This window comes from Neofelis nebulosa, chromosome 7, assembly GCF_028018385.1.
Source record: "Neofelis nebulosa isolate mNeoNeb1 chromosome 7, mNeoNeb1.pri, whole genome shotgun sequence".
Lineage (NCBI taxonomy): Eukaryota > Metazoa > Chordata > Mammalia > Carnivora > Felidae > Neofelis > Neofelis nebulosa.
The window spans coordinates 85,308,163-85,336,068 of NC_080788.1; the positions used below are offsets into that span (position 1 = coordinate 85,308,163).

General features: G+C 35.9%; 1 protein-coding gene across 4 annotated transcripts in view; it reads left to right on the plus strand.

Annotated features, from left to right (window-relative positions):
• The window catches only part of SRP54 (signal recognition particle 54), a 71,182-nt gene that overhangs the window by 3,303 nt on the left and 39,973 nt on the right, over window positions 1–27,906 (plus strand). For 2 of the 4 annotated variants that reach the window (XM_058738809.1, XM_058738804.1), the window contains exons 2-14: window positions 3,237–3,372; window positions 7,691–7,803; window positions 11,098–11,189; window positions 12,149–12,233; window positions 13,785–13,889; window positions 16,002–16,068; window positions 16,149–16,206; window positions 20,539–20,689; window positions 21,792–21,940; window positions 22,731–22,831; window positions 23,326–23,412; window positions 26,553–26,626; window positions 26,844–26,952. In XM_058738809.1, coding sequence (XP_058594792.1) covers window positions 3,342–3,372; window positions 7,691–7,803; window positions 11,098–11,189; window positions 12,149–12,233; window positions 13,785–13,889; window positions 16,002–16,068; window positions 16,149–16,206; window positions 20,539–20,689; window positions 21,792–21,940; window positions 22,731–22,831; window positions 23,326–23,412; window positions 26,553–26,626; window positions 26,844–26,952 — 1,222 coding nt within the window. In that variant the 5' untranslated portion in view covers window positions 3,237–3,341. Of the gene's footprint in view, window positions 1–3,236; window positions 3,373–5,264; window positions 5,547–7,690; window positions 7,804–11,097; window positions 11,190–12,148; window positions 12,234–13,784; window positions 13,890–16,001; window positions 16,069–16,148; window positions 16,207–20,538; window positions 20,690–21,791; window positions 21,941–22,730; window positions 22,832–23,325; window positions 23,413–26,552; window positions 26,627–26,843; window positions 26,953–27,906 lie in introns of those variants that run through there. The other 2 variants (XM_058738806.1, XM_058738805.1) reach the window with 2 other exon arrangements.

A 27,906-nucleotide genomic window follows, 5' to 3' on the forward strand; every position in this document is an offset into this window, starting at 1 on the left:
ACTATTAATCCACTTTCTGTCTCTGTAGATTTACTTCTGGACATTTCATATAAATGGAATCCTAGAATATGTGATCTTTTGTCACTGGTTTCTTTCATGCAGATTGTTTTCAGTATTCATCCATGTTGTAGCATGAATCAGTACTTCAATTCTTTTTTTTTTATTTTTTATTTTATTTAAATTCAAGTTAGTTAACATAGAGTGTAGTCTTGGCTTCAGGAGCAGAACCCAATGATTCATCTCTTACATGTAATACCCAGTGCGCATCCCAAGTGCCTTCCATAATGCTCATCACCCATTAACCCATCCCCCCACCTGCTTCCCCTACAACAACCCTCTATTCTCTGTATTTAAGAGTCTCTTTTGTTGGGGCGCCTGGGTGGCTTGGTCGGTTAAGTGTCTGACTTTGGCTCAGGTCATGATCTCACGGTCCGTGAGTTCGATCCCGGCGTCGGGCTCTGTGCTGACAGCTCAGAGCCTGGAGCCTGTTTCAGATTCTGTGTCTCCCTCTCTCTCTGCTCCTCCCCTGTTCATGCTCTGTCTCTCTCTGTCTCAAAAAAATAAATAAACGTTAAAAAAAAATAAAAAAAAAAGTCTCTTGTGGTTTGTCTCTCTTTCTGTTTTTGTCTTATTTTTCCTTCCCTTCCCCTATGTTCATCTGTTGTGTTTCTCAAATTCCATATTTGAAATCATACGATATCTGTCTTTCTCTGACTTACTACGTGTCGCATAATATACTCTAGTTCCATCCACTTTGTTGCAAATGGCAAGATTTTGTTCTTTTTGATTGCTGAGTAGCATTCTGTTACACACACACACACACACACACACACACACACACACTCACATCTTTATTCATTCATCAGTCAATGGACATTTGGGCTATTGTTCATATCACTGCTATAAACATTGGGGTGCATGTGCTCCTTTGAATCAGCATTTTTGTATCTTTTGGATAAATACCTAGTAGTGCATTTGTTAGGTCATAGGGTAGTTCTATTTTTAATTTTTCTTTTTTTTAAAAAAATTTTTTTTTAACATTTATTTTTGAGACAGAGAGAGACTGTGCATGAATGGGGGAGGGTCAGAGAGAGGGAGACACAGAATCTGAAACAGGCTCCAGGCTCTGAGCTGTCAGCACAGAGCCTGACGCGGGGCTTGAACTCACGGACCGAGAGATCGTGACCTGAGCCGAAGTCGGCCGCTTAACCAACTGAGCCACCCAGGCGCCCCTATTTTTAATTTTTCGAGGAACCAACCTCCTGTTTTCCAGAGTGGCTGTACCAGTTTGCATTCCCACCAACAGTACAAAAGGTTTCCCCTTTCTCTGAATTTTTGCCTACATCTATTTCCTGAGTTGTTAATTTTAGCCGTTCTGACAGATATGAAGTGGTATCTCATTGTGGTTTTGATTTGTATTTCCCTAATGATGAGTGATGTTGAGTATTTTCATGTGTCTTTGAGCCATCTGGATGTCTTCTTTGGAAAATTGTCTATTCATGTGTTTTGCTCATTCCTTCACTGGATTATTTGTTTTTTGGGTGTTGAGTTTGGTAAATTCTTTATAGATTTTGGAAACTAACCTTTTGTCTGATATGTCATTTGCAAAGATCTTCTCGCATTGCCTGTTAGTTTGGTTGATTGTTTTCTTTGCTGTGTTCATTTCTTTTTATTATCAAATATTCCATTTTATGGATATATCACATTATTTTTACCCACTCATCAGTTGAGGGATGTTTGGGTTCTTTCTACTTTTTGGCTAGAGTGAATAATGCTGCCACAATGACCATTTATGTACAACTTTTTGTTTGGATGTATCTTACTTTCTCTTGGCTTGTACCTAGGAGTGGAATTGCTGGGTCATATATAGTAACCCTATGTTCAACATTCTGAGGAATTGCCCAAATTGTTTCCAACGGGCTGTACCATTTTACATCCCCACCAACAGTACATGAAGGTTCTGATTTCTCCACATTCGGAACAACACTTGTTATGTCTTTTTGACTATAGCCATCCTGTTGTGTGTGGAGTAGTATCGGAGTGTGCCTTTGATTTGCATTTCCCTGGAGGCTAATGTTATTTTTTGATATTTGTTTATAGATAAAAATGGATTATACAATAAATACAGTTTTGTATTCTGTCTTTTGCATTTAAGCATGTTTTTAACATTAGCGAGCATGTTTACAAAAGAATTTCCCTCATTACTGCTTCCCTTTTCATTACCCCAAATCATAATTCTTGCGAAAACTTGCCTCACTTATATGCATAGAAAATAAAATCTGTAGGAACATATACTAAATTGTTATTGTTGGTTATCAGGGGACAAGAGGGTGTAAGATTAGGGGAATTACATTTTCTGCCTTTAGTATTTCTGTAATGTTTGAATTTTTACAGTGAACACATATCCTCCTGTAATCACAAAACATAAACTATTATGAATTATTTCCTTGGAGGACCAAGATTCAGTATGAAAAAATATCCACAAATTTAAAAGTCATAATTTATAACATTATATTGTTGGTTATTCAAATATAATAATTTTAGCAGATAAAATACAGATAGTCCACTTTGTTAAATCAATTTAATTTTCTGTTATCCTAGAATGTGAATACATATGACATACAGAATTTAAATATATATCCATATATTTAGTATTATAGTCAGGAAAGCAGGTTTTGGTTTGGGCTATTGACTAATTTATGGAAAGGTATATAATGTAGAAGTAAAGTTTCTAAAGATATTTACTACTAATAATATATTTATTTAGTTTTTTAGTCTAATATTGATCCAATAAGTTAGTCACTGACTAGGGCTAAAAATAAGTTTTTTATAGGGATTTTCATTGTAATAGGATTTGAAATCTCTAGTCATTAGGATCTGTTTATAAAATCTCAGATCAGGCAAGGTTCTGGCAGGCATATTTATAATGTTTATAAATAATATAAAGTGGCTGTTTGGACACTCCAGCTTCTGTTGGTTGAATAATAGAATTACAGGAACATGTAATTGGCATTAAAGATTCCTGGGGTGGTTCCTAGGTGATGGGATAGGAAACTTAGTAGGGTAAGGTTTTTAAGAAAATTTCTAGTTTACTTACACTTCGGATGAAAATATAGGGAGAGCCAGTTGGTGTCATTCAAGAAAACAAGGAAGTTTTATATTTATTGTCTCATTTAACCCTCACAACATCCCTTCAGGGTCACTATCTTGATAATGGTATTATCTCCATTTTGCAGGTGAGGAAAGTGAGGCTCAGAGAGATTAAGTAACTTGCCCACAGTAACTCAGCCAGTATGTAACAGAGCTGGGTTTGAATCCAAGTCTGTCAGACTCCAAAGCCCATGCTCTTTCCAGTACTTCACACTGCAGCAGGTAAGTATGATACTTGGCCTTGTGCTTGCCTTATGAGGGCACCCAGACTTGAGCCTGTTTCCATCACCTCACTATCCAACTCCTAGTCAGATTCTTGTCAGAACATGTGACTCAGATGAAGCTCCGTCCTCACACATCTGATTGCAGTGGTCCTCATCAGTTCTTTCTGGACATTGCAGTTATTCTGCCATGGAGAAGAGTGTGCATTTTTGCTTTCCAAAGACGATTTCCTCTCTTGTAATATAGCAACAAAATTTGACCCTGGAGTTTGCCAGCAGGGGCATTCAACCCTATTTTTTAAAGCATCATTCATACTATAGGGCCTAAGACTGGGTAGCCAAGGGACTGTGGGAAGTCATTTTGCTTTTTTTTTTTTTTTTTTTCCTTCTAGGGAAGAGCCATTCCGTAACCTGCTTGTATCATAAAATTGTTGTGAGGGTGGAATGAGATAATAGATGTTAAATTGAATGAAATACTATACAGTAATTTACCCTTACGTTTCCAATAGCCTCATCTAAGTAGAGATTCCTTTTTTGTGAAGTTCTAGCACACACTGCTTTACTTCTGTAAATCTTTTTAGTTGAACAAGAGAATTTTGAGGGAGTGTTCTTGAATTGTAAATTACTCTAATTTGAGATATAGGGTTAGCTAGTAACATTAAAAAAGATGTTTTGCATTAAAAAATGTTTTGTATTTTAGTGTCCATATAAGACCAAGGTAAAGGTCATTTTTAAGAATCTTGTTGGAAATTCTTTTTTAGAGAAATTCTAAAAAGTTATAAGTGATGGCAAATGAGTATTAATTGTACAATATCAATTACATAGATCATTGACTTTTTTTAATTTATCATCTTATCTTCACTGGTTTATTTTAGTTGTCTTAAAGGAGATATTTGAAAGGCCTTTCATGACTTTGGATCCCTAGTCTTGCTTTATTCCTAAGTCTTAAATGTTTTCATTTGTAAAGTTCATTTTCAATACATAACTCTGAGGATACATAAAGCAGTGAGCTCATAGGGAGAGCAAAAGGGGGAAAAGTCCCTGCCCTCATGCAGCTTATATTTCAGTTGGGGGATATAGAGCACAAACAGTGTGAGTAAATCATATGTCAGTTGGTAGTGGAATGATGAGAAAAATAAAGAGAAGGCAGATTGTGATTTTAAACAAGTGGTTAGGGAAAGCCTCACTGAGAAACTGCATTTGGACAACCACCTGAAGGAGATGGGGGAGGGAGCTGTCTTACCCATGTGGGCCAGAGGAAGAACATGCCAGCCAGTACAAAGGCCCTGAGGTGGTATAGTGCAGCATCAACAGCAAGGAGGTCCATGTGATTAAAACTGAGTGTGTGTGTGTGTGTGTGTGTGTGTGTGTGTTTGGGAGTGCCTTACAGTCCATTTTGAAGACTTTATCTCTGCATGAGATAGGAGGGCATTGAGGTTTTGAGCAGAATTCTAATACCGGAGTTTTCACAAACATATCCTTGGAAATTGCAGAGGAAATACTATATAAATAAAAGGTACTATTAGGTATCATTATTCCTCTACTGAAATGCAGGTTTTTATAACCAGTCAAGTGTATAAGAAAATGTGCTGCCAATAAGTACTTACATAAGGAAAAACATATTAGAAAATTCACAGAGGTGCCTAGGTGGCTTATTTGTTTGAGCATCTGACTTTGGCTCAGGTTGTGATCTCACAGTTCATGAGTTCCAGCCTGGCACCGGGCTTTCTGTTGACAGCACAGAGCCTGCTTCAGTTCCTCTGTCCGCTCCCCACCCCCTGCCGCCCCCCCTTCCCTGCTTGCTCTCTTTCTCTCAAAGTTTTTTTTAAAAAAGGAAAGGAAACTTAACAGAAGCTTTTTAAAAAAGATCTGGCCAATATGGGAAATAGGTTTATTTTAGTTAACTAGTATAGCTTTTTAAAATGGAGGATGACATGTTTATGACATGATCTCTAAAAAAGTAAATTGTGGTGTCATAATTAGGATTATATCTCTCCTGGTAACACAGTGGTAAAGGAGATGAACTGAAACATCTGGCTCTTTTTACCTCAAGAATATTTACTTAAGCAATAATAGTATAAGGAGTATGGGAGAAGAAACAAAAAGTGCTGGATCTTTTCTATGAAGTAGTTGGTCTTTTAGGTGAAGTACCCATGTAATTGTAAACAAGTTATGGTAAGCAATTGTTTTCAATTCCATCAAGTATTGTTAGTAATTTTTTATGTTCTAAATTACCTAATTTTATGTGAGTGGAAGTGTAGTGTTTAATCTGGAGCTCAACCTGGAATATCTCTTTGCCAGTGATAAGTCCTTGAGTGCGTTTCCTTTCCTGCTTCTTTTGACTCCCCTCATCTCCGCTTTCTGGACGTTGAATGAGTCAGCAATTTTGTCCTTCTGTTTCTCTTATTTTTAATCTCCTGTATACTCTCTATGTAGGATCTAGTCTAGATTATCTTGGTTGACTATATTAGATTGGATTAATTCAGAAGAGTTACTAAATTGTTTTGAACAAATGAACTTTTCTGCTGATACTACTTATTTATACCAGATAATTGATACTTTTTAACTTGGTTTCAGAGCCCTTTACTAACTGCATTTCCTTTTAATTAGATAGCCCACTGTTCTGACTAGAATGTATAATTTACTGTCTCCTAAATAATGCATATTTAATAATCTACAAGTCCATACATATGTATATGTAAGTTGTAAGTATGTCCCAGGCTTTTCCATGTCTCAATTTCTGCTTATGCCATATCATCTTCAAATTCCTTTTTGTCTTCTTTTCCACCTGTCCATGTTCTACCTATATTTCAGGATCAAATTCACATTCAAACTTCTCTGTACAGCCTGTTCTGTCTCCTTGAGCCTGTTTTTTCTTCCTTAGAATTTTTATAGAAATAATCATTGGCCATTGATCATAAAGTTTCATTACTAACTTTGAACTCATACTTTACTGGTATTATCAAAGGTCTCCACAAAAACAATAGGATGTGTGTGTATATTTACATATATGTGTATATATATGTGTGTATATATGTATATGTGTGTGTGTATATATATATACATATATATATACACACATATATAAAAAGAGATTTATTATAAGGAATAATAAATGGTTCATGTGATCATGGAGGCTAATTAAGCCCCAAGATCCTTCAACTTGGCAAGCTGGACACCTAGGAGAGCTAAGCCAGTGGTGTAGTTCCAGTCCAAAAAGGCTGGCGGGCTTGAGACCCAGGAAGAGCTGATGTTTCGTTTGAGCCTGAAGGTAGGAAAAAGCCAACGTCCCGGTTACAAGGCAGTCAGGCAAGAGGACTTCTCTTAGTATTTATTTTGCCATTCATTCATGTGCCTTGTTTTACCAGCTAGTGGATAAGCAACTTGAGGCCAGGGACCACCTGTCATGCTTGCTTGCTTACCGTCCATAAATCCTTGCATAGGACTTAAGTGTAATGGGTATATCTGCATACTTTATAAAACTGTAACGTTTTAGAGCTGGATAGGGTCTTTGAGGTTATCTTGTTTCAGAGTTGGGGAATCAAGAACAGCTTTAAAATGGGAAGATTAGTAATATACCTCTTTCCTTGGTTATTAGAAGAGTAAGATGAGCTAATATAATGTGTGTGAAAAGTTAGGTGTCCTATTAATTAAAACTTTTTTTTTTTTTTTGGCTTAGAGCATGAATCAAAATAGTTTACAAAAGTCTTTTTATGTGATAAGTTAGACAATATTTCTGGGTGGAAATCACCTTTTCTTTCTCTTTCTCAAATTCAAATGTATGTTCAAAATGTCCATGTTCAAATGTATCTCCAGATTTGAGATCATACCATCATTTCCTCAAAGCATATTATCTGATAGGTTAAATTTGCTGATTTGTATAAAATATTCTAATTAGGTATACATCATCAAGTGGTAGGTTTAGCTTTTGGGCATGCCTATATTGAAGTGGCAGATTGAGGCTATAGAGGTTGAGGTTACAGTATCTGTTTTTTTTAATGTTTGTTTATTTTTGAGAGGGAGAGAACGCAAGCCGGGGAGGGACAGGGACGGAGAGAGAGGGAGACAGAGGATCCAAGGCGGGCTCTGCACTGACAGCAGCAAGCCCTATGTGCATCCTGAACTCAGGAACCATGAGATCATGACCTGAGTCAAAGTCGGACACTCGACTGACTGAGCCACCCAGGCACCCCAAAGTTACAGTATCTGAAGACTAAAGTACTTTATTTGAATTTAAATATTCTTTTTTAGAAGTCTCCAGTTATGGGAACCGGTATTGATTATTTTCAAATGTTTTTATTTAATTTTTTCTTTCCTAGATTTTCTTGTAATCACATCTACCAAAGCCTTCAAGATGGTACTAGCAGACCTTGGAAGAAAAATAACATCAGCATTACGCTCATTGAGCAATGCCACCATTATCAATGAAGAGGTATGTAAAATATGTGAAATGCGTGTGATAGCACATCATTACTAGCATTGGGGAGGTGAATTATCAGTAATCTCAATGTTTGTATTTGTTTTGTTGTAGATTTAATCATTGTAGGTAAACACTTAAAACTGAAGACACTAGTTAGTGTCTTTTATTGAGTTGACCATCTTACTGTTTAACTTGCTATAAAGAATTAGAAAAAAAGAATGAACAACAACAAAAAACCGAACCTTAACTAACATGTAAAAATGACATACATTTTATGTTTTAAAAAAGGGCTGAGGTCTGGAGATACACTTTTGCTTTGTCTCTTGACATAGGCCTAAAACTTCATTGTCCTGCTTCTTTTTTCTTGGCTAGGCATGTGTGTGTGTCTCACCTTTTTCTCTTTGACTTTTACTTAGCATTCTTGTTAAAGGCTAGTATTTTTATTTTGTCTACTTTGATTCATTTTCTCTGAAATCTTCACTCAGTTGTTTTAGAGATTTTGTAAGATGATTCCTTGTGTGGTGTCTGAAATACTCTTCCTCCTGGCTTTCTTGTTTTAAGTTTAAAATATTTCTTTCTGGGGGTGTCTGGGTGGCTCAGAAAGTTGAGCATCCAACTCTTGATTTCAGCTCAGGTCATGGTCCCAGGGTCTCAGGACCCCCTGTTGGCTCCATGCAGAGTGTGTTAGTCGTTTTGATCATAGAGCCTGTTTAAGATTCTCTCTCTCTTTCACCCTCCCTCTCTGTCTCCTCTTCTGCCCCCCTTTCTCTCTAAAATAAAAAAAAATATATTAAAAAAATTCTTAAAATATTTCTTTCTTTTCCCCCCCATGTCTTGTGTCTTAATGATTTGTCAATTGAAAAAAGATGAGAGTCCACAAGTATACTTTATATTTTGTGGTACCAATGGGAGAGTACTGAATTTGGTTTTAGAAGACCTTGTTTAGTGACCTACTTAGTAGCTTGTGATAGAAATCTGGGCAAGTCAACTTCAGATTCTTTAATGTAAAAAATAAGAAAAAAGCACTTACCTTATAAGATGGTTTTAAGGATCAAATGAAATAATAGATGAAAAGTACTTTCTAACTTGGAAGTTTGAAAAAAAAAATTCTTTTTTTTTTTTAATTAAAAAAAATTTTAATTCCAGTGTGGTTAACAAACAGTGCTATATTAGTTCAATACAGTGTATAATACAGTGATTCAGTATTTCTGTACATTACTCTGTGCTCACTGGAAAGAAATTCTAATGCAGAATTTGTTATCAATATTTTAATAAGCTAATGGAATTGAATAATTTTGGGACCATCTTTGAATTTAGCTAGTCCAGCCTCTTAGTTAACAGCAACAGAAAGTCAGTTTCACATGTTTATTTATTGGAAGAACCAGGATTAGTGTCTTTTTTCTAATTCCTCATCCAGTGCTTTTTCTAATAATTATAACCATTGTTTAGTCTTTGGAATTCAGAATAAATAAAACAACAGCTTTCAAAACAGTTTTCCCTATTGTGTAACCTTTGTGCTGTTTATGTTTATAGTGGAGAAAAAAAGAAACCAGGGAAAAGAGCTTAGTGGGAAGTAGAGTTAAAGCTACTGCTTGAATTAGCAAACTTCTCTGTTCCTAGTACTGTGCTGCTAGGGAATTAACAAGAAGAAATCCCTCTAATGAAAGATCAGTTCCATTTTTATCAGGCCCTTTTAGTGAGAGATAGATCTGATAAGCCTCTGTAGGATGTACAAAGTGAGTTGAAGATGGGAATTCATTCAAGAAGGTTTGAGGGACTACATTTTTTTTTAAAGATTTTATGTTTGAGTCATCTCTGTACCCAGTATGGAGCTCAAACCCACAACCTGAGATTGAGCATCACACCGTCCACTGACTGAGCCAGCCAGGTGCCCCAAGGAATACATTTTTGCTGGCACCAGGGATTTGGCAGTGACAAAATAGACTACAGAATCCCTGCCCTCATGGAGCTTACAGTTTAGTGTGTAAACACTTATTTACATGAGCAACAAAGGCCTCACCATTTTTAAGACTTTATAGTTTGTGACCTTTTAACTGGCCTTGTAACTCAGCAAATATATGATGATAGTTTTTTTTTAATTTTTTTTCAATGTTTATTTATTTTGAGAGACAGAGTGTGAGCGGGGGAGGGGCAGAGAGAGAGAGTGAAAGAGAGAGAAACCCAAGCAGGCTCCCAGCATAGAGTCTGATGCATGGCTCAAACTCACAAACCATGAGATCATGACCTGAACCAAAATCAAGTGGGGCAGTTAACCGACTGAACCACCCAGGTGCCCTGATAGTGAGTTATCAATGGAGGATAGTTTTCTTTTCAACTTTGTTCCTCTGCTCTGAGTGGAGATAGTAAGACTGCTAGGTCAGACTTGGTTATTATTATTATTTTTTTTGTTATATTTTCCTCCATGGTAGTGCAATTAAGCAGATATAGTGAATATAAAGTGCTGTGTATTAGCCACAGAAGGTGTTCAATAGCAGCATCTATTGCGTAGTAACTTTCTTTGGCTTAAAGAAAAAGTCTTGGGGCGCCTGGGTGGCGCAGTCGGTTAAGCGTCCGACTTCAGCCAGGTCACCATCTCGCGGTCTGTGAGTTCGAGCCCCGCGTCAGGCTCTGGGCTGATTGCTCGGAGCCTGGAGCCTGTTTCCGATTCTGTGTCTCCCTCTCTCTCTGTCCCTCCCCCGTTCATGCTCTGTCTCTCTCTGTCCCAAAAATAAATAAAAAACGTTGAAAAAAAAAAATTAAAAAAAAAGAAAAAGTCTTTACTACTGTTACGTTAATATAGGAATAAAATTGTGATAATATTTGCTTGAATAAAACTAAATAGAATGTCTTATTTTTAAATTTTTTTTTTTTTTCAACGTTTTTTATTTATTTTTGGGACAGAGAGAGACAGAGCATGAATGGGGGAGGGGCAGAGAGAGAGGGAGACACAGAATCGGAAACAGGCTCCAGGCTCCGAGCCATCAGCCCAGAGCCTGACGCGGGGCTCGAACTCACAGACCGCGAGATCGTGACCTGGCTGAAGTCGGACGCTTAACCGACTGCGCCACCCAGGCGCCCCTAGAATGTCTTATTTTGACAACATGATTAGACATTTGATAAAATGCTCTTTCTAAGGCTAATTGAAAAACTTTTTTTCCTATAATAGTGTAGTATTATTTTTATTAAGTTATGGTAGTATATGATGAGTAATCAGCCATTGTTTTTATAAGATTGAAATGATACACGGGGAGTGTTAAACTTTTTTGGGGGGTTGTGTTAAATTTTTATGTATTTATTTATTTGCAGGTATTAAATGCTATGCTAAAAGAAGTATGTACAGCATTATTGGAAGCGGATGTTAATATTAAACTAGTGAAGCAACTAAGAGAAAATGTAAAGTAAGTTAAATTAATCAGGTAAAAAGCAGGCAAAACTAAATTTAGTTTACTGAGATGAGGAGCTAACCAGAAAAGTCTGCTATATCAAGAAATGTTTCTGCTTTAAGCATTTAAAAAGAATAGAACTCATATTTTGCAAGACTGTATTTATAGTATGTTTCCATAATGATGTTTCAAAGAATAAACTTACATGTGGCTTTCATTTAATTGTGGATTTCTTTCCATTTTACTCCTTTATTTGGATGGATTCAATCATATACAGTATAGTATTTCAATATAAAAGCCTTTTAACAATTCTTCATACAAAAGTGGTGCCAGTTTATCCTTTTCAGGCTTAAGATGACATTAATGAGCTTCCTTCATTATTGGAGAATTGTATTCATTTCTTGTTCTCCTCTTTGATTTTCTGTCCATATTTGAATGAAGGAGTAATGTGTGTCATCTCAGTTACTGTGTTCACTGGGAAAGGCACTGACTGGGGCAGGGCTCATAGAGTAATACAGGCACCTCAGTTAACTTCTTGAATCCTCGCCCTTGTCATGTCCAGGCCATCTTTCCTTTTCATACTGTTAGACTGGGTAATGAATGTAGAACTGCTGGCATTTACACATTTAGAATTAGAGAAATTAATCCTGTTTTCTGCTGGGTGTAAAGATGTATAAAGTATATATGTAAAGATAAGTAAATAAAATTAATACTTTGTGGTGATATGAGGACAAATTAATATTTAGAATTAAAAAAAAAAAAACCTTGAAAAACTAACCAGTCTTCCGTCTAATATTTCCTGATCAGTTTTTTAGGATATAGACTTATAAATCTGTGGTAATTATATGCATGTTAATCAGAGGGCTACTAATGTGAATGATTGAATATTTTTACATTCTCTGGAGCAGAAACTTTTTTTCAGAACGTCTTAACTGGCTTTTCTCTCCTACCCACAAATAACCATCATCATGAAGGTCTGCTATTGATCTTGAAGAGATGGCATCTGGTCTTAACAAAAGAAAAATGATTCAGCACGCTGTATTTAAAGAACTTGTGAAGGTAAGAGTATATCAGGATTGTGCTGTGATTCTCTGTAGACCTCAGTGGGTAAAAATACATTAGCACTGTGAACAAGAATATTATTTCAGAATACTTACTTACATTTTTATAGAATATTCATCTGTATTAAAAATATTAACGGAAAGATTATTAACTTTTCTAAAGGGGCCTATTTTTATTATTGACTTTTCTGAATACAAAGTTCTGAGTATAGATATGAAAGGTCAGTACTATTCCTGCAACAATTCCCAAAGCCAGGTTACAAAAAGTAAAACTTCACAACAGATTAATTGATAGAAGGGCCTCTCTTGAGTTTATCCTCTTTAGCATCAGGTTTTGCCTTATTGGTCTTACTTTTGTATGGAAAGTCACTCTTGACAAGTCTTCTTTTCTGAACTGTTCATTGTTTACAGAATTCCCTTTGAAAAGACCAAATATCCCAACTCTTGTTTAGATTATGAGCAATTGGTGAAATTTTATTTTGCAAGTGGTAAATATAGCCTATTACTTTGTATCACCTTAGAACTGATTATGCTTCCGTGGTCATGAAAATAATGGTGAGAATCTTAGAGCTTTAAAAAATATGTATGGGTTTTGGGGCACTTGGGTGGCTCAATCAGTTAAGCATCCGACTCTTGATTTTGGCTCAGGTCATGGTCTCATGGTTGGGAGATTGAGCCCCATTGGGCACCATGCTGTGCATGGCGTCTGCTTAAGATTCTCTCTTTCTCTCTCCCCACCCCACCCTTCCTCCTTCTGCTCCTCTTGTGCTCTCTGTCTGTCTCTCTCTCACTCTCACTCTCTCTCACTTTCTCAAAAAAAAAAGAAAAAATAGGGGCACTTGGGTGGCTCAGTTGGTTGAACGTTCAACTTCAGCTCAGGTCATGATCTCGCAGTCCGTGGGTTCGAGCCCCGTTTTGGACTCTCTGCTGACAGCTCAGAGCCTGGAGCCTGCTTTGGATTCTGTGTTTCCCTCTCTCTTTGCCCTTCCCCTTCTTGTGCTCTGTCTCTCTCTCTCAAAAATAAATAAACATTAAAAAAAACAGATATAGGTTCAGTGGTAGGGGGAGAAAAAGAAGGAACTATAAAAACTTTTTTTAGAGCAACAGATGTCTGCTAGTGGTCTTCTAGTATTTTTCCATTTATTGTGTGAATAGTTTCATTTATTCCTTTGGTTTCTTATAGACTAATAAATAAAAAAAGAAATTCGGACGTAAATGAGGTCAGAGAATTTATCCAGTCATGCTTCTTCATTTGTAGTTGAGAAAAGTGAGACAGCTAGTTAGTGGTAGACCCAGGTCTGATCTCTAAACTCTGTAGGATTCCTCACATTATTTCCAGTTTGCTTTTTATCTAGAATCTGAAATAGAAAATTTGCCTGTGTAGGCAAAATAGGGAAATAGTCAAGTTTTATGGGAATGGTAGGATTATGGTTGCCTTTTATACCAAAGTGCCTTTAAATTATTTTTACAATTTAGAAGTTGTGGCGATAGGGGTTTTGAATGTAAGCATATGTTAACCCAATCTTACTAATTTATTTCTGGTACATAGCTTGTAGACCCTGGAGTTAAAGCATGGACACCCACTAAAGGAAAACAGAATGTGATCATGTTTGTTGGATTGCAAGGGAGTGGTAAAACAACAACATGTTCAAAGGTAAATTATACTTAGTTTTAAAAAAAGTCATGGAACATACATGTTTGTATATATCAAGTTTTATGTTAAAGCCAGGCTAGAATGCTTGCTTTACAATTTTGTGTTATTTGATATATCTTATTATTTTTTTCTAATAGCTTTTTGTACGGTAAGAAGAAAGAATCCCAGAGTCTCCCTTGTGATTGCTTTTTATAAGAATCGTAGACTTCTACATAGCTATCCTGTTTCTTTTACCAAAGAGACTGTTCCTATACTTTAAGGACATGAGGATATGATTTTTGGAGAAGAGAACATGGAAAGTTTAGCTTATCTCCTGTGGTTCCAGGCTCTCTTTTCACAGTGTCCCCCCCAACATAATCATAGATCTTTATTTTGCATATCCTTCTACTAATTTTTAATTCATCATACCACCTCTTTCTTCAGAATTAAGTGCCTCAAGTTTGTTACCGGATTTTGTTTCACAAGCCTCAACTATGTTATAGTCTATAAAAAAAGAAAAAAGGATTATTTCTTAGAGGATTCTATTATTATTTATTTTTACTTAACATTAATAGTAGTTAGTATTTTTCACTATGGTAATGTATTGCTTGATCATTTTATGTCCTTTGAATGTTACTGTATGGCAGTTAGAATTTAAACTCTTTAGCAAATTCGCCGTGTTCAAAAATGTAGGGGGGCCTGGGTGGCTCAGTCAGTTGAGCGACCGACTTCGGCTCACATCATGATCTCACGGTTTGTGGGTTCGAGCCCTGCGTCGGGCTCTGTGCTGACAGCTCAGAGCCTGCAGCCTGCTTTGGATTCTGTGTCTCCCTTTCTCTCTGTCCCTCCCCCACTCATGCTCTGTCTCTCTCTCTCTCTCTCTGTCTCAGAAATAAACATTTAAAAATAAGTAATAATAGTGGTGTGTGTATATAAATATAAATATATATATGTATATATATATATAATGGAATGTTTGCTGTGTTCAAAAATGTAATAATAGTGGTGTGTGTGTATATATATTAAATATATATAATATTATATATTATATATATAATGGAATATAATATAATGTATATATAATGAAATGTTATGGAATGGAATATATATATATATTTATGTGTATATATATATATATACACATAAATATATATATATATTGGAATGCTACTCGGCCATAAAAAAGAATGAAATCTTGCCATTTGAAATGATATGGATGGGGGTGCCTGGGTGGCTTAGTCAAAGTGTCCGACTTCAGCTCAGGTCATGATCTCAAGGTTCTTGAGTTCGAACCCTGCGTCAGGCTCTGTGTTGACAGAGCCTGGAGCCTGCTTTGGATTTTGTGTCTCCCTCTCTCTCTGTCCCTCTTGCACTCTGTCTTTCTCTCTCTCTCAAAAATAAACATCAAAAAAATTAATGAAATGACATGAGTGGAGCTAGAGAGTATTATGCTAAGTGAAATAAGTCAGAGAAAGACAAATACCATATGATTTCACTCATATGTGGAATTTAAGAAACAAAACAAATGTGAGCAAGGGGAAAAAGAAAAGAGAGACAAACAAAGAAACAGACTCTTAGGGTGCCTGGGTGGCTCAGTCGGTTAACTGTCCAACTCTTGATTTCGGCTTGGGTCATGATCTCATGATTTGTGAGATTGAGCCCCGTGTCAGGCTCTGCACTGACAGTGCGGAGCCTGCTTGGGATTCTACCTCTCTCTCTGCCCCTCCCCTGCTCTCTCTCTCTCTCTCTCTCTCTCTCTCTCAAAAATAAAGAAACTTAAAAAAGAAACAGACTCTTTAAACTATAGAGAACAAACTGATGGTTATCAGAGGGGAGGTAGGTGGGGTGATGGGCAAAATAGGTGATGGGGATTAAGGAATGCGCTTGCTGTGATGAGCACCGGGTGTTGTATGGAAGTGTTGAATCACTGTATTATACACCTGAAACTAATATTATACTGGTAACTAACTGAAATTAAAGTTAAAACTGTTAAAAATGTAATAATACTACTCTCAGGAGAATATGAGCAGTTTTACTTCAATCCTTAAGTAAATAACAAGAGTAAACAAAAGTATTTTGTGTATAATAATTTGTATTTATTGATATTGTATTTTTTAAATCTTATTTTTCCAGTTAGCATATTATTACCAGAGGAAAGGTTGGAAGACCTGTTTGATATGTGCAGACACATTCAGAGCAGGTAATGTGTTTAAATTTGAAAACCGTTCTCTGTAATTTTTATTTTCAAGTCTGAGAACTCATTAATTCTTTATTTTATAGGAGCTTTTGACCAACTAAAACAGAATGCTACCAAAGCAAGAATTCCATTCTATGGAAGGTGGGTTTCTGGTTTTTATTTTGATACTCATGTCTTCTCTAAGTTTTTATTTTATGCTATCTTGTGACATTTTATTTTATTTTTTTTTTTTATTTATTTTTTTTTTTAAATTTTTTTTTTTCAACGTTTTTTATTTATTTTTGGGACAGAGAGAGACACAGCATGAACGGGGGAGGGGCAGAGAGAGAGGGAGACACAGAATCGGAAACAGGCTCCGGGCTCTGAGCCATCAGCCCAGAGCCCGACGCGGGGCTCGAACTCACGGACCGCAAGATCGCGACCTGGCTGAAGTCGGACGCTTAACCGACTGCGCCACCCAGGCGCCCCTCTTGTGACATTTTAAATATTTACTTAGAAGTTTAAATCTTTCTGGAACTAAGTAGGGTATAATTAATAAATTATCTTTTATTATTGTACCATGACTCTTCTGATCCAGCCTTATAGATCAGAGTGGACATTATTTAGTTCATAATTCTGCCTGTATTTACCATCCTGCCTTGCATGCCTTCTGACTTGCTTCCCTATTCCTGTTGTTTCTTTTAAGACCTATCTGAAGCATTCCTCGATTAAATACACACTGGTGAATTCCATACTGTTTCTTTAGTACATAATTTTAAAAAGTTGTATTTGATCATCTTAAAATAGCTTATAATTTGTTATTAACTCAGAGATTCTGATCATTGCTGTCCTTCATTTGATACAGTAGTTCAGGTAGGTAGTTTATACGTTAGAATGATTGATGAAAAAAATCAAGTCTAGATTGAATTTAGGACTTTTTGAGAGGATAGCATTTTTTTAACATTATTAATATAAATGGTTTATTATACCCTTAGAAAGAAAGTTTAAAGAAGCTAAACTTTGAAGTAATTAAATGAATGATATCATTTTGTTAGTCACTGCCTTCTACTTTTTGGCTGGCTAGAAATGCGAACGAACTTTTGCTTTCATGTATTCTTTATTTAAAATTTTTTCCTTTCAGTTTTATTTATTTATTTATTAAATTTTTTCTTTTTAACGTTTATTTATTTTTGAGACAGAGAAAGACAGAACATGAATGGGGGAGGGTCAGAGAGAGAGGGAGACACAGAATTGGAAACAGGCTCCAGGCTCTGAGCGGTCAGCACAGAGCCTGACGCGGGGCTCGAACTCATGGACCGTGAGATCAGGACCTGAACTGAAGTCGGCCGCTTAACCAACTGAGCCACCCAGGCGCCCCTCCTTTCAGTTTTTTTATGATAATGTCTTACAGGTAGATTAAAGAATAATGTTAGGAATTTTATCTTTTTAGGATAAGAATGGTTTCTAACATAGATTTAAAAATCAAGGGATAAAAAATCAAGGAATAGTAAAATTTTATCTTTAGGGTTCAAAATTTGTAAATAATTTAGCTGATAATTACTTGAACTATTGGCCAAAGCCAAACCATTTTCTTTTAAAGTTTATCTTTTTTTTTTTTTTTTTTTTTTTTTTTGTGAGGGAGGGGAGGGACAGAGAGAAAGAGGAAGAGAGAAAGAGAATCCCAAGTAGGCTCCACATGGTCAGCACGTGGGACTCAAACTCACAAACTGTGAGATTTCACCTGAGCTGAAATCAGGGGTCAGACACTTAAATGGCTGAGCCACCCAGGTGCCCTTATTTATTTATTTTGTGAGAGAGAGGGTGATTGAGCACGTGTGAGCATGAACAGGGGAGGAGGCAGAGAGGGGGAGAGAAAGTGCGTGCAGGAGAATCCCAAGCAGGCTCTACATGGTCAGCGCAGAGCCTGATGCAGGGCTCAATCTCACAAACTTTGAGATCATGACCTGAGCCAAAATCAAGAGTTGGATGCTTAACTGACTAAGCCACCCACGGACCCCCAAAGCCAGAGCATTTTTAAACAGTTATCTCAATACCATTTATTAAATAATCTCTCTTTTGCTCATGTAAACTTAAGAAACATCATGTATGTGTGGAGTAAAGTATTAGTGTATCATTGTTTCCTCCTGAAGGGAGTGAGACTGAGGAAGAATTTGAACTGCATCTCGGCTGTTAAATTTACATATTAGCATTTATTTTAGGGGGTGGTACATGTTGGACTGTTTGTTATATTATCATTTGTTCTGTGTTAAAAAAAACTATTTCACATAAAACTTTTAAAGAAGTGAAAGCACTAACAGTTTCACTTCCTAGTTACCAGTTTTTAGTGTGTCCACCTGTGCTTTTTTTCTATGTCAGTACAAACAACCACACAGAAAGATAATTTTAAATTGAAATGGAGTGTTAACAGTGCTTTGTACCTTGATTGTTGTGGTAGTGGTTATATGTAAATTTGTCAAAACTCATCAAAATGAACATTTAAAATAGTTGATTACAAATGGGATCTTTTTTTTCAATTACAAATGAGATCTTATGACTAGATTGTGATTACGCTTAGGAGGGAGTGTGGTGCTGGTTATTGTTTTTTGATCTGGGTGTGTTTGCTTTGTGAAAATTCAGAGTTTATAATTTGTGCAGCTTTTCTGTATATATATTATACTTCATTAACACATTTACAAAAAAATGGGATCTTAATAATTCTGGAATAGATAATATACAATTTAATGTAATTCTTTTTTATGACTTTTTTTTTCAACATTCTCTTGCCTAGTCTCACCTGCTTATTTTCCTAGATTAAATTTTAAAATTCCTTATTAAGTTCCAAAAAGAAAAATCTAAGATTTTGATTGGAAGTACATTGAAACCAATTAATCAACTTAGTGAAGAGTTGGCATCTTTACTGTATTTGTATAGTTAGCTTAGAAACCTACTATGTCATTTTTGCTTTAAAAATTTATGTCCTTAAATATAGTAATTTTCTTCATTTAAATCTCACACATATTCTTATCAAATGCCTTCATACCTGATTTTTATTGTTAATTTAGGGGGAAAACTTTTTTTTTTTTTCAGCGTTTTTTTAATTTATTTTTTTGGGACAGAGAGAGACAGAGCATGAACGGGGGAGGGGCAGAGAGAGAGGGAGACACAGAATCGGAAACAGGCTCCAGGCTCCGAGCCATCAGCCCAGAGCCTGACGCGGGGCTCGAACTCACGGACTGCGAGATTGTGACCTGGCTGAAGTCGGACGCTTAACCGACTGCGCCACCTAGGCGCCCCAAGGGGGAAAACTTTTTTTAACATATGTCCTTTCATTTGACAGTATTGATCTGTATAAGAAGTTGCCACTACTGAAAACAGTGCAAATTAAAATGGGATTTCATTTCTTTTTTTTTTTCTTTAATTTAAATGTTTATTTATTTTTGAGATGGAGAGAGAGAGAGAGGGATAGAGGGAGATGGAGGATCTGAAGCGGGCTTTGTGCTGGCAGCAGAGAGCTCAACGCTGGGCTTGAACTCATGAACTGTGAGATCACAACCTGAGGCAAAGTCAGACATTTAATTGATTGAGCCACCCAGGAGCCCTGGGATTTCATTTCTTGATTTTCAAGTTGAAAAGAGTTTTGAGAATTGTGAAATGTGGTGAAATAGGAATGAAATTAAACTTTTATGGAAGACCTTTTCCTCTTAGGAGCCAAAAGCCTACCATCAAATGTAATAACATTCAGGTTATAGGAGTACCAGAAGAAGAGAGAGAAAAGGGGCCAGAAAATTTATTTGAGGAAGTAATAGCTGAAAATTTCTCTAATCTGGGGAAGGAAACAGACATCCACATCCAAGAGGCACGGAGAACTCCCATCAAAATCAACAAAGAAGAAACAAAAAGCCTAAATTATCATATCATTTGATACAAATTCAAGCTGTAAGAATATGTCATCACAATTTCAAAGAAACAACATTATGAACTCTTCATATTGACTATGTTTTTAATACCAAGAAATTGAAAAAACCTCAGATGACCAACAATAGGGCATTTATTCAAGAAATGATTGCGTAGCCATATGATGGAATGCTATATAGCCTAAAAGTCATGTTTTACAAGAATAACGGTTTTATAAAACGCTTACAAAAGGGTGTTAAATGGGAAAACGTGTGAAACACTAACTCAGTCATTTATTTAAGAAAATATAAAAAGTATCTGAGGAAAACACATTCAGAGAAGACATGTGGCAGAATCACATAGAATTTTGTGATTGGAAAACTGGATATTGCTTGATGATACTCTAGAAGTGGTTTGCTATTTTTATTTTTTTTGTTTGCTATTTTTAATATTTATTAGATATTGTTATTCTAAATTGCAGTTGTGATCATTATGACTTTTTCAGAATGCCTTAAAGGTGTAGAAACAGTTTCCAAATTATTAGTATTCATAAGTTTTGCTCTTATGGTTGTTGTTAAATCATTTGTCCTTGTTAAATAGCTATACAGAAATGGATCCTGTTATCATTGCCTCTGAAGGAGTGGACAAATTCAAAAATGAAAATTTTGAAATTATTATTGTTGATACAAGTGGCCGCCATAAACAGGAAGACTCTTTGTTTGAAGAAATGCTTCAAGTCGCTAATGCTATAGTAAGTAGCTTTCAATTTAATAACATTGTAAGGACTTTGGTTAACTTAATTGCAAAACCTGACTGAATTTATGATCCATGTACATTTATAAGTTATTTTTTGCCTGTATGATAGATTCCAAGTAAATTATTTCTATTTTGGGTACGTATATCTGTATGGTAAGGACTTAATTTTCTCTAACTAGGTATGAAATTTTTATAAGTAAGTATCAAAAATTTCCTTTCTTACTTAATTATCTTATTAGTATATATAAGAAAAAATAAGAAACAAAAGTTTAGAATTAACTTTTAATATCTGTTGAATTTCCTTTCTGTAAATTATTTAAATTGGAACATTTACCTGAGATGGATTTTGAAAGATTTTCAAAATGAAGCACTTAAAAATGTTAATCATCATTTAGTGTCTCTTTAAAATTATGATGGAAATAATCTGGGGAGAAGAGGCGGTTTGTAAATAATCTGTAGCACATATTTTGCCCATGAACCCACGTTTTGCCATTGAAGAGTTGGCAGTAATTCTTTAGTTAATGGTTAATGCTAGTGAGGTTTTCTTTAGGCATGCCATTATTTTGACCTAGTTGAGCAGAGCTTAGGGAAAGAGCCTCACCTCTGTTTTATTAATTTTGGTTTTAGTGCATACTCTTATATGTTTTTCCTCTGATTTACTTTTGCTATTCCCTTTGCTTAGAATGTGATTCCTCCAGATCTTTGCATAACTTTTTTCCTCTTTATTCAGGTCACACTTTAGCTAAAATGTTACTACCTCCAGAGAGACCTCCCCTGGCTGCCCCACCTAAAGAAGCCTCCCACATCTCAAAACTCATATTCTCTATCTCATTTTAATTATCGTACATCTTAAAGTTTACTTGCCCATTTATTATTTGTCTCCTCTGACTAGAATGCAAGTCTTATAAGGACTAGGATTTACATATTCATCTCTTTGTCTCAGGACCTAAATGGTGCCTAATACATAGTATTTCCTCAGTAAATATTTACTGATTGAATGAATAATTATTTATAATAAATATTTTTCTATAGCTTCTAATGATGAAATTTGCTTAAGAGCAGGAAAAATATGTATTGTTTTCATTTAAATTTTCTAGCAACCTGATAACATTGTTTATGTGATGGATGCCTCCATTGGGCAGGCTTGTGAAGCCCAGGCAAAGGCTTTTAAAGATAAAGTAGATGTAGCCTCGGTCATAGTGACAAAACTTGATGGGCATGCAAAAGGAGGTGGTGCACTCAGTGCGTAAGTATCATTGATGCTGTTGTCCTAAGTCTTGGGCTTGTGTGTGTGTGTGTGTGTGTGTGTGTGTGTGTGTGTGTGTGTGTATGAGTGTATTTATGGCTTTCTTTTTGATCATTAAAAATATATTCAAGGCGGGGCACCGGGGTGGCTTAGTCGGTTGAGCTTCCAACTTCGGCTCAGGTCATGATCTCACAGTCCGGGAGTTCAAGCCCTGCATCGGGCTCTGTGCTGTCAGTTGAGAGCCTGGAGCTTGCTTCAGATTCTGTCTCCCTCTCTGTCTGCCCCTCCCCCACTCATGCTCTATCAAAAAATGAATAAACGCTAAAAAAAATTTTTTTTTAATATATTCAAGGGGCCCCTGGACGGCTCAGTCAATTAAGCACCCGACTCTTGATTTTGGCTTGGGACATGATCTCGCAGTTCATGGGATTGAGCACCGTGTCAGGCTCTGTGCTGACAGTACAGAGCCTACATGGGATTCTCTCTCTCCTTCTCTCTGCCCCTCCCTGCCTCCAAAGTAAATAAATAAACATTTAAGAAAATAAAATATATTCCAATATATACTCAAATTTAAATAATTAAAAATAAAATAAAAATATATTCCAATAGTGGACTTAATATGGTCTATAAAAGAAGTTTAAATTGAAACAGAATTTTGGAGTCTTTCTGATATAGTTCCGTTTTAATAGGTGAAAAATTTGAACTGTGTACCTTTGTCTAAATACTCTGTAATCTGCTAGAAATTTGTTTGCCTTTTTGAGATTATTTTATGTTTTCTTTTTCTTTGCAGAGTTGCTGCCACAAAAAGTCCAATTATTTTCATTGGTACAGGGGAACACATAGATGACTTTGAACCTTTCAAAACACAGCCTTTCATCAGCAAGCTTCTTGGTATGTACATTGGTAGGGGATATAGAAAAATCTCCGAAAAATAGCATAGATCTTTGGGATGGATTAGGATTTTAATCCTGCCCTCTCATTGACTAGTTCAGGAAAACCATTACCTTCCATGATTTATCTCCCTCACCTGTAAAAAGAAGGGTGATGGTTTTCTGCTTCTTGTGGTTAGAGTGGTAGAATGAGCTACTCAATGGAAAATTCTTAGGAAAAGTTTTAGAGCACAATACAAAAATATGTGGTTGGGGTAATAGCAGGGGTAATGGCAGTAAAACTTTTGTACTAGGTAATAGAGTTCGAGAACATGGAATTTGGAATCCTGGGCTGGAGTCCCTGCTTTGTCACTCTAGGTTCAGTTTTCTCACCTGTAAAGTATGGTAGGAATATCTGACCTGCTATCTCACATGGTTATTACCTATGTGCATGTATTTTGTATAATGTAAAGCAGCATATGCTATTGTTAATTTTTCTTTTTTTGGGTCTTGTAGGTATGGGTGACATTGAAGGACTGATAGATAAAGTCAATGAGTTGAAGTTGGATGACAATGAAGCGCTTATAGAGAAGTTGAAACATGGTATATGAGTAGCAAAAAGCATTTGCTCTCAGATGTCTTCCCATGATTTCTTTTTGATAAAGCTACTGTTAATTTGTTTGAAATGATAAATCTCTTATTAAAGTTAGTTCTTCAAATGTTTATTTTCTACATGATTTGTATGCAAATCATTTTAAATCTCAGATATGTGAGCAGTTGTAGAATTGAGTATTTTTATTTTCTTTCTTGTAATCAAATTGCCTTAAAATTAAAATTGAAATGGAGTTTCTTGAAGTAAAACAGGTTAAATATAGGTTAGAACACTCTTCTAAACTGTTTACTTATAAATTAAGTGTGTGTATATGTGTGTGTGTGTGTGTGTATTATTTACATTATAAAATATAAGGAAATTTAAAAGAATGAGATTAATAAACACTTTTTTTGACTCCACATTAAAGACCACTCCTATAGAGAATATATGTTGTGATTAAGAACTCAGTCAAGTTCTTAAATCTATCATACCTGAATTTATATCTGATTTTTCAGCTGTATAACTTTTTCAAATTACTTAACCTTAATTTCCTTACCTGTAAAAAGTAGGTTGTACTAAGTATCTTCCTCATGGAGTTGTGAAGATTAAATCAGCTGATATATATAAAATGTCTAACACATCAGAAGCATTCAACTATTATTATTATTGACCATTCCGTTTTTCTCAAAATGATCTTCCTTTTAGTTTCCATGGTCACATACTATCCTGCCTCTTTCCTCTTTCTCACTCATGTTGTCAGTTACCTATGCCTTTATTCCTGTTTTAAATACTGGTGTTTTTCAGGGATCATGCTAGGTCATCTTCTTTCTCTGGAGCTTCAGACTCCTATCTGTATGTTTGTTAGACCATTCTTGGATGTTCTGTAGACACTTCAAATTCAGCATATCCCGTATCTTCCCATCCTAACTTCCCACCCCCTTGTTACCATCAATGAATGTTAACATCATTTGTCTTATTGCCAGAGTTAGGAACTTGAGTATTGTCATGGACTCTCTCATTTCTTCCTCACCCTGCCCATTACTGTCAGTCAGCTTGTCCTACTGATTTTACCTCCTGTCTTCATTCCATTCCCTTCTCCAGCTCCAGTAATTATGCAAGTTTACCTCTTGTCCAGATTGTTTATTCTGTCTTTTATCAGATCTTCCTGTTTCTTGGATTCTTCCCCTTGGATCTATTTTTTATACTGCAGCCAAAGTGATCTTTCAAAAATGCAAGTCTGATCCTACTACTGCCTTTCTCAAAATCTTTCAGTGGCTTCCCCTTGCCCTTAGAATGTTTTTACATGAGTCTACCATCAGGCTGGCTGGCTGGCTTAGTTGGAGGACCATGCAACTTGATCTTGGGTTTGTGAGCTTGAGCCCCATGTTGGGTATAGAGATTACTTAAAAATAAAATCCTTAAAAAAAAATGACTCTACCGTCTAGCCCACATCCTCTACATCATTTTTGATGCTGTTCTTCATAGGATTCTGTGTGCCAATCATGCTGAATTTCTCTCAGCTTTTAAATGTACATTGCTATCTGTCTCCTCTGTGCCTTTGCCTATTAGGTATCTTCTTCCTGCCTCCACCCTCCTCTCCCCAGCCATACTGGGCAGCTCCTACTCATACTTAAGTTTCTCCTTCTTTAAAAGGGACATTTTACCTGATCTCTGGACTGAGAACTCTCTGCTTTATGTTTCCATCGCGCCCTCTAATTTTTGTATCATTCATCACAATTATTAGATACCTGTCTTCCCTGCTTGAAGGTGAAGGTAAGTTTCATAGCTGTGTTCCTCACTTTTTATGTTTACAGTATCTAGCAGTTTCTGACACTTAGTAGATCTCTAATAAATATTTATTGAATGAATGAATCTGTCCCTCATGGCCTGGCTCTTTCCCCCTGCCTTCCTCTATCTTGAACAGTCCTACCATTGCTTCCACTACCACACTAAACTGGGTAAAGTATCCCTACTCAGTCTACTTTTTGACTCTTAGGTCTCTCCTTATGTCTGCATTTTGCTTCTGCTCTTAGCATTTTACTCATTTCTGTGGTCACCAAGGGCAAAACTAGTAATCTTTCTTTTTTCCCTTGGTTCCCAATATTTAAGTGTTATCTTTCTTTTGTTTTCAAACTCTTCACTTGGGTTCCATGACAGTGAATTTCCTTTGTTATCATGGCTTCAATTGTCATGTATGTATAATGACCAAATAATATTTCAGCCTTAACTTTTTCTACCACTGTTTAATTCTGCATTTCTAGCTGCCTGCTATAACATTTCTTTTAAAATATTGTACTGCCACTGAATTTCAGAATGGCTAAAACCAAATACCTTTTCCATTTATATCTTTAGGACATAAATAGAAAATACTCTGGATGTTTTTGTCATTGTTAATTGAAGTTAATTTACATGTAATGAAATGCTTAGATCCTAAGGGTATCATTCCATCAATTTTGACAAATGCATAATAACCCATATCCATCAGGAAACAACATTTCCATTATCTAGAAAGTTTGCTTATTCTCCTTGCCAGTAAGTACTTCATAGTATAGGAATCCTAGAGTATTCCTTTTTTCCCCCACCTGGTTCCTTTGACTCAGCATCATATTTTTGACATTCATCCATGTAGTTGCATGTGCCTGTAGCTTGTTCTTTAATTGCTGAGTAGTATTTCATCCACAATCTCTCCATTTTCTTGTTCACGGATAGCTAAGTTGTTTATAAAATGCCAAATGATCTTCTAAAGTGTTTTTGCCACTTTACATTCTCACCAGGAGTATATGAGAATTCTGCTTGCTCCATGTCTTGCCCCATATCTTCTTTAACTTTTGGTGTTGTCACACTTTTTAATTTTAGTCACCCTAGTGGGTAGAGTTTATCTGCCTCGTTTTCATGTTTTTTGTTGTTTGTTGTTGTCCATTTTCTCTGATAGAATGTAAACTTCTCTAGGATAGGATCTGTCTGTGCATCTGTGTATCCTGTACTGCATTCATCCTATGATCTTGCCCAGAGTAACTGCTCAGGAATATTTGTTGATTAGATGTTTTGTAAGTGTGTTTCAGGATGAACCCATGACTAAGGAAAAGATTAATTTTATTGAATGGAAATGTACACCTTCTAATATGTCTGAATAATTTATATTATATTTCAGGTCAGTTTACGTTGCGAGACATGTATGAACAATTTCAAAATATCATGAAAATGGGCCCCTTCAGTCAGATCTTGGTTAGTTATCCTAAAGAGTTTGTTTATTTTCATCTTCTTTTGTTTTTCATTAAAATTTTATAGAGTAGATGCATTTACTTTTATTATTTTTGCTGTTTGGGTAAAAATGCTTTAAAAACTTAGTGTCAGAATTAAAGCTGAGTACTTAAATGTGAACATTGTGAACAATTTAATCTCAAGCTGTTGTTGATTTTATGTTTAAATATATCTGTTTTAGGGGATGATCCCTGGTTTTGGAACAGATTTTATGAGCAAAGGAAATGAACAGGAGTCAATGGCAAGGCTAAAGAAATTAATGACAATAATGGATAGTATGAATGATCAAGGTAAGATGGCAGATTACTTGATTTAGAGGACAATGTTCTGAATATTTACAAGTGGATTCACTGTGTTCTTGTGGATAAGATGGGGAAAAATTTAGATTGAAAGATTGTTAGGTAGATTTGTAGCCCTCTGAAAGCTCTTACTCAAAGGGTTGTTATTACTGGATTGACTTTATCAGAGAGAGAAATGTCTAATACAGTTCTCCAAATGAATTTCATGAAAAGAACACTAGTTCTTCATGATGATGATGAAAATAACTTGAAAGGAGAGTTCTGTAATCAAATAAATTTGGGGGAATTATGGGTTAAAAAAAACTATTATTTATTATAAGTCTCCTTAGTGCTCTCATATACTAACATGAATTGGGAATCTGTCAGAAAGAGAGATAGTTTAAGCAATGTTTACAAACTTATTTTATACTGAAACTCTCGGGTTTCAGTCTTATTAGAGATACACTGCTCTCTGGGTGCCTGAGTGGCTCGGTTGGTTGAGCATCCGAGTCTCCATTTTGGCTCAGGTCATGATCCCAGGGATTAAGCTCCACATTGGGCTCAGTGCTGAGCATGGAGCTTGCTTGGGATTCTTTCTCTCTCTGTCTCTCTCTCTCTTTCTCCCTCTCTGTCTCCCATGCGTGTGGGCACTCTCTCTCTCTAAAATAAAATTTTTTTTAAAAAGGAAGAAAGAAAGACATATACTGTTCTCTGTAATCCTGCATTATACTTCCAGGTCTTTTATGTAATCCTTAGCTCGTTAACATTTATAGTACTATGACCCCTTTATCTTTTTTCCAGTTTTTTAGCACCCTTTCTGATGCAGCCCAGAAGATATGCCAAACAGTTTTTAGGTCTAACTCTACCACTTGACCTCTGACTTCATTTACTAAGAAATACAGACTTTTGGCCTTGAACTTCCTCAACCATTGGCTAACTTACCAATATGATTGTGGCAGCCACAAA